We start from the raw sequence: 11,384 nt of genomic DNA on the forward strand, positions 1-11,384 counted from the left end.
GCAGTTTTTTTGAAGAGAAGGATGAGACGTTTCTCACGACAAAGGTTAAACAGTTTAAGATACAGATTATTCTGTATTAAATTGTCTATACTATACCCATCAAAAAATAATATATCTTTTGGAATATGAAAAAAAAGAAAAACCTTCCCCGAACTTTCAAGCTACTGGCGGTTAAAAAATAAAAGGGAAAAAAACACATTGAAAACAAAGAGTAAGCTGCAGGAAAATAATAAAGAAGCGCGTGATAAAGCATCACCAAAGCTGATCCCCACCCCTAGCTAGGGGTGTTTTGTGTTCTGTAATATTCCCATCATGTGCTCATTTTCGTGTGAAGCTCTATGCCTCGGAGAACTCTGAATTCCAGAAAAGATCACTTTGTTTCAGAGTTCATCTCGAGGATATAAAGCTCTTCTTTGAGTTAACTCTTGATGTACCGTTTAAAAGCCTGAACATTAACAACACAGTAGTTCTTGTGTGTTGCTCTTGAATATAAAGGGCTTTTGTTTTGAATTTTAAATGCTTTTTATCTTTCATTCATTCATTCTCCTCCCCTCTGTCTCGCCATTATGTCTACTAAGGCCTCTATCAAGCAGAGGCTTCTAATTCCTGAGGAGAAATCCTCTTAGGATCTATGCTCTATTTCTGTTTGCTCTATAGGGTCTTTTTTTGAAATCTCCATTACACCAAGCTCATTGGCTGGAAAAGACGCACGCATGCACACAACAACACACAGCGTCCAGCCACAGATAGCTTTGTGAAGTCACTGAGTGTAGACCAGTGCAAGGTTATCTACTGACTCAAGAGAGGACTTCACCGTGACTGTGGAAGGTAAGGAACACTTACATTAATGTCTTATTTGTTGAACAGCACCAGTTAAATCAGGTAAAACCTACGGGAAACTGGAACTTTAATCTGGATTGGATAAAATACAACAAAGATATTTGGTCTGTATGTATTTACAGTCATTTGAGACTGATTTTGAGTCCCGCCTTGAGTCTTCATATCTGATTTAAATATTTTCTCAAATAATTTGCCATTATCCATTATGCGTAGTTACAGTAAAGACGTTTTGTCAAATGTAGGTGAAGTTAGTTTCATTCTTTAAAGTGAAGAAGTTTTGCACAGAATGAGGAAAAAGGTGATCTTGTTTTGGCTTGAGATTTGTGTCCGATTGAAAATCAGCTTTTTGAACTGATTCTTCGCCGTCTCTTGCTCACAAACATAGAATCAAAACCCTTACAAAAGACTTCATTGGCTCATGCTAGAAGTAATTACGGAAAATCTCCATATGTGGATTTGAGGGTTAGAGAGGTGGCCACAGAGATCTTCAGCCCAGATCAGCACTGTGACTTCACTCAGGAAGGGAGACTACACTAATTGGAACACTGGAGATGGGCCAGGAGATAGTGGCTCTGCAAACATCACACACACACACCCACTGATCCAAACACAGACACCAATGACATCACAAAGTAGTTCAGTTTTGAGGCCCAGATTGACAACAGCTTTACATCTCATGTGAATGCATTGCACATTTCCTACTCAAAAATGCGAAACAATTATAATTTAAGTGCACAAGCATGATCACATGCATATTCGTTAGATTTCTACTTTTAACATAGAAATAAAATGTTTTTCTTATACATACAAACATAGTATCCATCCATCCATCCATTTATTGTGGTAAAGTTTGTTTTTAATCTCATGGTGTACTTTTTCTTAGATGCCAATTCCATCTGTTCCTTCTGAAAACATTAGCTAACAGCAAGGAAGACGCAGATCTGTTGCAGTCCAGTATCCTCTTAGACTGCATTAATTTAATTATCATGGGACTCACTTGGTTTCCAGTGGCTCTATCACCGTGCAAAGGTTTTAAATCTGTAGCAATTATGTAATCGAGAACAATGAGAATAAACATGTATTACAGGCTATAAACCCCTAACAGACATAAAAAGGAAATAACCAACACACAACCCCTTTGGATGATGGCCTTATGAAACTCTCTCTAACTCTCTTACGTGCAGAAAAACCAGAAAAATGTCTGACAAATTGATTGACTTGGAGGAGACTGCGACCCACACAGGTGAGTAGAAGCCATGGTGTCACACAGCAACTGACATGGTGGTCTTTATCTGTTCTTTTATCGGTGAGTCTGATTGTACGAGCAATGCTAATATACATTTACGTTAACATGAAGAAGAAACATTTAGCCTTTGATAGAAATGACTGCAAAACAGCAAAATAAAAGCCTTCATACTGAGCAATTGGCAGTAGCAGACAACAGGAAGACCAAAGTAGAGTACAGATCTGAGGAGCTTTGGCAGTTTAACGGAACCTCTAATCTTCTTTGTCTTATGTAACAGTGGTGCAATGAGTGCACGTCTTAGAAGGCTGGGATGACGCTTTAATCCCCAAATAGGAAACCTTACTCACACATGATTCATTGCTGTACATTTACGACTACGGCTTAAGATTGATTCTTTATTGCCTGTATAAAATAAATATACTTAATCAGAATCCAGGCAACACAATCCTTTTCTACATCTTATTTTTCCTAAAAGTTTTATCATTGAATACATTTTTCTTCTCCATAGGTCCTAAAGGTGTCATAAATGACTGGAGGAGGTTTAAGTTGGAGAGTATGGACCCAGAAAACTTGCCACCTGCAAAAAGGGAACTTCTGAGACAGATGTCATCCCCGGGGAGGCCAAAAGATGACTCCAGAGCAAACCTTAACCGCAAGGTACAACCAAACAGGCCGCAGCAGAAATGTTATATAGCCACAATTACAAACCACCATGGTCTAAATCAAAGTCTACTAAAAAATGCATCTGGGGATTTACAAAGGTTTACAGCTGTGAACAAAGATTGTAGCACAGCAAGAGTTTTATATATCATGGTAGAGCAGACTTGTCTAGATTTAAAAAAAAACAAAAAACAAAAAAAAACATAACATAACAACCCAGACCATCTCCACACATGAAGACAAATATGTCGTAGGGTGAGCCTCTGGCAGCCCTGGGTTGATTTGACCCCTGATTCTAATAATAAAGGTGATGTCAAAGTAATATTTACAGATTATATTTACAGATGATTTATTGTGAAGTCATAAAGGGGTGAAACTTTCTATCATTGGAAAGTTGCATGTGACATCCTTTATAAATACCTTGGCATATTCACCACCTCCGCTTGAGTTAGAGTCCTTGTTTGGAAATGAGGTGGATTTTGCAACAAGGGTCATTAGAAAGGGGCCAATGTTGACCCAAATGAATGCATAACGGCTCATTATAATACGACCCAACAGCCCCAGGGGCGCATTTAAATCTTTGTGAATTAGACAGTGTCTTTTCTCTCATTTACACAGGTACATTGGGTGCAAAAGCAGCCAACTCCCTTTGTTAATCAGGTCCTTAGAGTGTTAATTACCCTCATTCAAGCAGTATTTTTCTTCACCTTCCCACTAATGGCCCTCACTTTTCTCCATGTCCAGTATTGTACATCAATGTCCCCACCACACTAGCTGCCTCATTTCTGTTATTAGAAGTGTATACATACTGACATCTCCTTATGTACATGATACCGTGTATATCCCATCAAAAAACGTCTTTAAATAATTGAAAAAAACTTTTGTTTTATAACATTAAAGAATGTATCCAACGACCAAATCAAATAGCCACTATAACCTGAAGCTATCGTTTGATTGTCATTCCAGATGAGTGTCCAAGAGTATGAATTGCTTAAGGAGGAAGATGCGGGATGTCTAAAGAAATACAGGAAGCGCTGCATGCAGGAGATGCATGATAAACTCAGCTTTGGGCCCAAGTTTGAAGGTGTTCATGACCTGGACAGCGGAGAGGCCTTCCTAGAAGTGATTGAGAAGGAACATTATAGTACAGTAGTGGTTGTACACATCTACAAGGATGGGGTCAAAGGTTGTGAGGAGCTCAACAACTGCCTTGACTGCCTGGCCACAGAGTACCCAACTGTAAAGTTCTGCCGGATTGACGCTGTTGCATCAGGTGCTGCGGAGCGTTTTTCGGATGAGGTGTTGCCCACATTGTTGGTGTACAAGGCTGGAGAACTTCTAGGGAACTTCCTGGCCTGCACGCAGCACCTAAACGAGGAGTTCTTTGCCACGGATGTGGAGGCATTCCTCAATAGCTATGGTCTGCTACCAGAGAAAGAGCTGCCTGGCATGGAGGATGAAGAAGAAAACGATGTAGAGTAAAGCAAAGTTTTGGCTTCCCTGGAGAGTACTCTCTTAGAGCCATGAAAGACAATTTCTAACAAAGTTTTTTTCTTTGGTGAAGGTATATAGAAAAAAAATGTACATCTCCATTAGCTCACAAGTGTTTAAGTTTTGTCTTCTAAGGGAGGCTTATTGTATCCAGTTAGTGATGAATCTTAAATATCCAAGATTTGGATGCTCTAAGGTAAGGGTACAGTAAGGCGAGAAGATAGTGTATATTGATTTATTTATTAATTAAGTATCACAAATCACCTCAACCGTACTCAAAAAAAAGCCAAAACCAGTAATCTAACTCAAGATTATTGCAAAGTTTTCTTTTGTGATTATAGAAAATATAACATACAGTCAAACTTGTCAAAATGTGTTAATTCAAAATGTGTTTTGTAGCATTTGATGTTTTGTATACGTTACACCTCCAGGGTTAGCACATAGTTACATCCTCAGAAGTGATACTATATTTAAACACGTGGTTGCTAAACTTCTCTTTGGGGTGTGGGCTTCTAAATTGGAAACAAAACTTCAAAGACCTAAACAGAACAGGAACACTTGGACTCAAGAGGCAAAGGTTCTCTGGCCTTGGAACATTTTTGTGTAAACAGCTGCCCTGTCCAAGCTGACCTTCAATTACGTCTCTGGAACTAGTGTAGTGGGAGGTGAATATTATGCTTGGAATAAACATGCTTGAGCTTCTGGTACTCGGTAATGCTCAGTGAATGATCAAGGTGGTGTTCAGCCATTTATTTATATTTTATATTGTGAAGGGATGATGTCATATACAAAAAGGAAGCTTTAGGAAATAGAGTTGACTTACAAGTCTTCAACTCTGCACGGGTCAAGGATTGTTTTGATGAATTCATATCTACTCAATTGATTTTGCTCAGGATTTGTTTATTTATTTAAACTGTACTGTCTGGAACATGATGAAGCATAGACTAATATACATGAATAAAAATCACAAAATAGTACATTTCCATTGCATTTTATTTGTCTTTGATTTTTTAATTGAATGTATTTATTGAATAGGGACAATGCAATTCAACATATGTTCAACACAGCATGAAACTGATGTGGTGCACTGAGAGTTTATAGCTATTGATAATTTCCAACACTTATCCCCAGTTGGGCCTTCCGGTGAGCAAACAAATTAACAATGTATAACACTCAAATGGCATAAAACCTCATTACACTATGTGAAGATAAATTAAAATACATATACAACAATTTAAAGAAATCCTTTTAAATTACAGATTTGAGATACAATTTATTCATGGCTATACAGCCAACATTTCACCTTTTTGTAAAACATTATAAATCTGAGAGTAATTTGATTTCAGGGTAGAAAAAGAGGGTCTGTTAGTTTCATAGGACGTAAAGAAGCATCTTAAAACTTGTCCTTTGTACACTTGATAAACAAACTTTGTTGACAAGGCAAAAATCAGGAAATAGAGGGATACATACCACTACAGAACACATCCTGTGGAAGCAGGCTGTCACATGTTAAACAACCACAGATTTGACTCCTCTGTAACCCCAGTGAGCTGCAGGCATGTGAAAACCACAACATAAAGAGCTAAAAGGTTTTAAGACGTGCAACCAACCCACAATTTGATATGAAGGGAATCAAATGAAATTATATAACAAAGTCATCTGACTGACAAGCACATTACCACACAAACCCACTACTGTAGGAAACAGTTCTGCAATAAAGTCATACCAATCGTCCATATATGCATTATCAAGTAGTGCAACTTCGTGATACCTCTTCACTTACAAGGTATATAATATCCATTTGCAGGGTTAACGGTTATATTGCACGCCACTTGTAGGGGCTGTATTCCTCGAAGTGGACAATCCAATAGTTCAAGGACAAATCTCTGTACTTTGCTGTAAGTCATTCCTGTCACGGGTGTGGAAAATCAGGAACTGGACCCAAGTGCGCAAGTACATAGGGTAATCAGACACAGGTGAGACTAACAAGACACAGGTGAGGACAATCAGGGCAATCACACTGGGAAACACACAGAGGCAGGAATAAAATACAAGAAACACTGAGGAGAACTACAAACTAAGTCATGAAACATTGAAGACACACAGAACTAAAGAAAGTAAAAAAAAAAAAAAAACACACTAGAACATAGAGAAACACTAGGGTAGGAAGTTACAAAATAAAACACGAAACACTAAAGACTAAACTATGAAACATTAGGACAAAAACACACTTGGGAAACAAGCAACACTATAGGATAAACAGGAGAAATTAAAACATGGAAACCTAAATGCTGAAATACAAAACTAAATAAGACCAAATCATGACAATTCCCCACTCTCTCATCCCGGTTTCCTACTCTTCCCACTGTCCTACTCTACAATAAATTATCTTCTTTTCTGTTTTGAATACTGAAAAAAAGAGAAAAGAATGAGAAATTGATGAAACAGTGCTCAAACCCAACCATGTTTGGGGCTGTCCAGCCTTGACTTCATTTATAATGGAAAGGCTATTCAACATATATAGACTTGGGACTTTAACCAAAGCATAGACTGCATAAATAATGGATGTAGTCATTGGAAACGTCCCCCATTGACTGCCTAAATGAAGCTTAACATATCAACAGATAGCAGATTGTTAGCTTTAATAAGAAGTAACATTTGATGATAGGAAGTGAAGAGCTCCATGCTGAGGTGTAAGGACAATCCTCTTACAGGATTAAGGCTGTAGTTTTAGTAGTAGTACGTAGGTTACTAAGAGCTTTTACACCTTAAAAGACTCAAGCAAAAAAAAATGCCCTCAATCTCTTTAATAAAATGGGTTATACACAGTATGCTTATCTTGTACTTTTGCGAAAACAAACCCTCTTAAACATTCATAGACATCTACTTTCATGTGGTTTAATACCAATAATCTCTTGACATATTGCCTGCAAAGGGGCTCTTAATGTAATTAATCAAATTGAAAGAACAAGGGACTGAGACACGCTAACAAATATTTCTCTAAGGATATACATGTTACTGTGTTTCTACAGTACCGCACCTGGCACGGCTTACATAGCCCCTAGCTGGTAACACCTCACTTTGCACAGTATTAGCGTGTCAAAGATTTATCAAACTCTTTTGGATACCTCCCACAAGATTTATTTTTTTCTGGCAGAGTGAGAGGTGTTTCCCTAAGTGCCTAAACATGTCAGCCAGACTTGCTGCTGGTGACTTAGACCACGGCGTTGTATGCAAGAGTGGCAGCTTACTTCAGGCGCAGCTTATGTGCAACCACTGGCCTGCTGAGTTCACACCTATCAAATACTTTCTACCCAAGTATATGCCTTCAAGCTTCCACCACACTTCACAGCCATGTACAGTGCCGTATGTGGCAATTTTCCAACAGTTAAAAAGGGTTCAGTGAGTGCAACAGAAGTCACTGCAACGTTAATAGAGGTTAAGAGAGGTTTCACCTCAAGACAAGATGACTCAACTGTAGGCTCAGAATAAACATTAAATCATTGGCAAGTGCCGTATTTTGCCTCATTATTCTCCAAAACATACACAGAAACAAACCGTGGGCCTCTTCTAGGAGAAAGTTTACAGAGCAGTGACTTTCCTGAGCAGAATCAAAGAGTTGGGGTTCATTCATGTTTACCCAGAATTTATCTCTGTAAACTTGTATCATGGAAAAACCCAAGGGGGCATGGTTTGACTCATCACTCCCCTTAAACCAATGTTTACCTCAATGTTTACCTCTGCAATGACCATGTGATACCACCCCCATTTCTGACGTTTTGATTCCCTCTTTGTGTACACTGATGCACTAATTGGAGAACTTTTGTCCATTTTGTGCGTGGACTCTTGGAAAGCCCTCCCGACATGCTCTAGTTCACCCACCACAGAAACAATTGCACCGAGATGATGTCAGGATGACACTGCAGTTGGGACCCGATTTGAGGCGCACATGGTCCCTGTGACCAAATATGGTCAGCAAACGTGAGAGAGATGACATAACGAACTGCGCTCACTTGTTGTCATTGTAAATAAAAGCTTTTTAGAGTGACTTTACTTACAGATATGTAACGGTACATTTCCCATCACTCAGTATTTTCAATGAAGACGATTCATCATTTGACTCATCTACCCCCAGATGAGATTAAACTTTATTGAAAAAACAAACAACTTACATGTATGAGTGCAATGAATAGATACTGTGCAACCACTATTACACAGATTACTATTAGGTACTATTAGTTTTAAGTATAACAAAGGCAGAGTGAGTAAGAAAACTGTTAAAGATAAGAAGAGGAAGGAAGAGATAAGAACAAGGTGGATGGGGATGAGTAACAAAGCTTTAACTGCTGCAGAAAATAAATGAGTAGCCTACACATACAGTATCGGCCCAATATCACAGTTTACCTTTGGGTTGGTCTGTTTCCCATGCTTAGCTGATACTCACTGTTTGAATGAAGAGACAAATTTACACGTCCTAATTAAGGGCTAGGTGGAATTTCAGTTGGATTACACATCAGTAGTTCCCTTGAATTGTTGTCTCACTGCATTTGTTCAGTATAAACTGGAACATGAAAGGGGAACTTGAGTATCTATAATGAATCACATTCTAAATCACCACTGATTGCAGAGTGCAGTAGCCCATGTTCGTTAGTTTCATTCTTATGATGAGTGCTGACAACAGCCAGCATGGCTTTCTAAGAAGTTTGAACCGCAGTGTTGCTATAGGTAACTATACATCTTGGTATCCAGGCGTGTCTGCCGAGTGTAAGAAAATAGTTCCGCTGCCCCGAGCAAACATCCTCCTTAATACTTCTCATGTTCGTGCTGCCCGTCTTTTGTCTCACAGAAGTATCACCTTGGTTATGAACCAATAAACCAAAGAGGTGTTTCTCAAAACTGGTCCAGACAAGGGCCTAAATACCTAACGGTCATATGTCACCAGGGACAGTTAGGAAATGACTGAAACGGAAACTGGGAAAATAGTCGATGTCACTTTTACAGTATGAAACGTCAATATAACTACAACTAACAAACTTGTTCGATGATTTGTAGATGTTGACTCTTCACATCTTGGGATTGATCTGTGAACTTAAATAAACTCATAAAAGGCATATTTTATTTTTCTAAATATATATAGCTGTTTTTTTATAAACCAGTTGTTTTTGGGATAACAAATTTTAATTAGAAAATTGTTAAGTCAAACAATTATCAGCGAACACTCTGTTTGAACAAACTATGTAACGTGTTTTTATGGTAACTACAACTGTGTGTGGTTGCTAATATAATCATCAACAACAGCATCCTGAACCCTGTAATTGGTTGCAAATTTTACAGTGATGGCAAGACCCATTTTTACGAGACCAGACTTATCTTTTAAATAACTCAGTAACTCAGAAGAATGGATTCAATCTTGTTATCTAATATCACTGTTGGGGGGGGGGGGGGGGGGGTATTTGCTCTCCTCTATTTTGTGCTTTTGTGCCGTACACAACTGAACATTTAGTAGGTGTTGGCGCCATCTGCTGACTATTTGTTTCTTCATCATTTGTTCTCATTGTTGAAATGCACCCTGTTCAACCTGTAAACATCACAACCACAACAGAGGCCAACCATATGCACCTCTGAATACTATATAAATATACATGTTTTTTTTAAGTACATTCAGTTGATATGTTCAGACTTTTGTATAAGCAACTTGTTAAAACGCTTTTTTTTAATCACCCTGTCCTGCTCACCCTACACTTTATTATCATGCTGTCTATTTGTATCTGTACATACTGAGGGCAGTGTAAACTGGGGGCGGTGCAAGAAACCAGTTAACAAAATAATCTCAAAACAGGGTTTACTAAACATTTAGGCTGTTGTGTATGTATTTCTATAGTTATTATTAGAAAGCTGTTTTGCGTCTGAGTTGCTATGTCAAATTTCTGTGATGCTATCAGTGCTGACAACTGCACTGAAAGCGATAAAGTTCAAGCACCCTTTCATTTTCATCATGTATACCGTAGTTACCTTATTATAAAGACTCATGCCAAGTGAGTCACACTCAAGTGTGAAATGGACTAAATTTGTGTGTTGGATTCGTTTAGATTACATTTACTCTAAATATTGCTTGGATTGATTTATGTACACACTGACTGCAGTGAGCAATTGTGATTGAGGATGCAATGAGGGCTTCATTGAGATAGAATACTAGATTTATCATTAAAACGCATGCACAATTGATTCCAAATAAATAAAACAAATGCATCAAAATAACTATGAACCAATGACCACAAGGAATCACAATTAAGCATCCATGGATTTACTAACTTAAACTGAAGGCAATAAGACTATAACACTGGCACAAGTGAATGACCCTAACTTACTTATTAATGCAACTTGTTCAGGCAGTCCTAGTACTTCACCGTCCTCTGTCGTCATCCTTATTATTCTCCATGTTTGTCCTCCAGAAATTAAATTTAAAAAAAATGTGAGGGTTTTTATTTTAACCAATTAGGCCTTTGTAAACTCTATTGAGTCTGCTTAAAAGCTTGACTTGGCGCCATCTGCTGACAAACTTTGAGGAAGTGGGTTTTCACTGATGAAAAAAAATACTTTAGCCTATTTAGAGGTTTTATACTTATCCTATACCTACTCAACTACTAAAAAAAAAAAAAAAAAAAAAAAAAAAAAGCTTATAGGCCAGGAACTGAAAAATGGTAACCTTTTAGTTGTCTGTTCAGTTTTGCTGGCTTAATGCAGGTTGCCTATTTGCAGAACCTATATTTCTTTGACTTTTCTAACCTAAAACAACATTTCCCTTCACAGATTTTCCCTTTCATCTTTATTTCTATTTTAAAACATTAATTTCTGGGTAGCCTAACACAAATAAATAGGCTATCTAATATTAATCAGAAAGTTATATCTGTGAAGTTACACTTTTTTGTATTTCTACGGACATGCGCAACCTTTAGTGTTTGCCGTGAACACTTTATCTTCTCTCTTGTCAAACAACAGTAGACCTTTTTTTTTTTTTAATATAAATTTAAATGAATCCTTACGGAACGTATCGTTTTTGGACGCTCATCATGCTGAGAACTACAACTCCCACAATGCTCGAGTGACAGTTGGCAAAGTCAAATCGCGTACTGCGCCTGCTCGCGGA

At 38.0% G+C, this 11,384-nt stretch overlaps 1 protein-coding gene across 1 annotated transcript; it reads left to right on the plus strand.

Annotated features, from left to right (window-relative positions):
- Nucleotides 1-674: 674 nt before the first annotated feature.
- pdcb (phosducin b) lies at nt 675-5,219 on the plus strand. The gene is made up of 4 exons (XM_020655401.3): nt 675-828; nt 2,025-2,083; nt 2,595-2,743; nt 3,713-5,219. The coding sequence occupies exons 2-4, from the start codon at nt 2,038-2,040 to the stop codon at nt 4,226-4,228; spliced, it is 711 nt and encodes a 236-aa protein (XP_020511057.1). The 5' UTR covers nt 675-828; nt 2,025-2,037; the 3' UTR covers nt 4,229-5,219.
- The last annotated feature ends 6,165 nt before the right edge of the window (nt 5,220-11,384 follow it).

Source organism: Labrus bergylta, chromosome 6, assembly GCF_963930695.1.
Source record: "Labrus bergylta chromosome 6, fLabBer1.1, whole genome shotgun sequence".
In the NCBI taxonomy this organism is placed as follows: Eukaryota; Metazoa; Chordata; class Actinopteri; order Labriformes; family Labridae; genus Labrus; species Labrus bergylta.

Excerpts from the sequence above, each read along its gene's own strand:
- pdcb (XM_020655401.3), top strand. The coding sequence starts at position 2,038 with ATGTCTGACAAATTGATTGACTTGGAGGAGACTGCGACCCACACAG. Across the intron at positions 2,084-2,594 it reads GGAGACTGCGACCCACACAG|GTCCTAAAGGTGTCATAAAT; the intron begins GTGAGTAGAAGC and ends TCTTCTCCATAG. Across the intron at positions 2,744-3,712 it reads GAGCAAACCTTAACCGCAAG|ATGAGTGTCCAAGAGTATGA; the intron begins GTACAACCAAAC and ends TTGTCATTCCAG.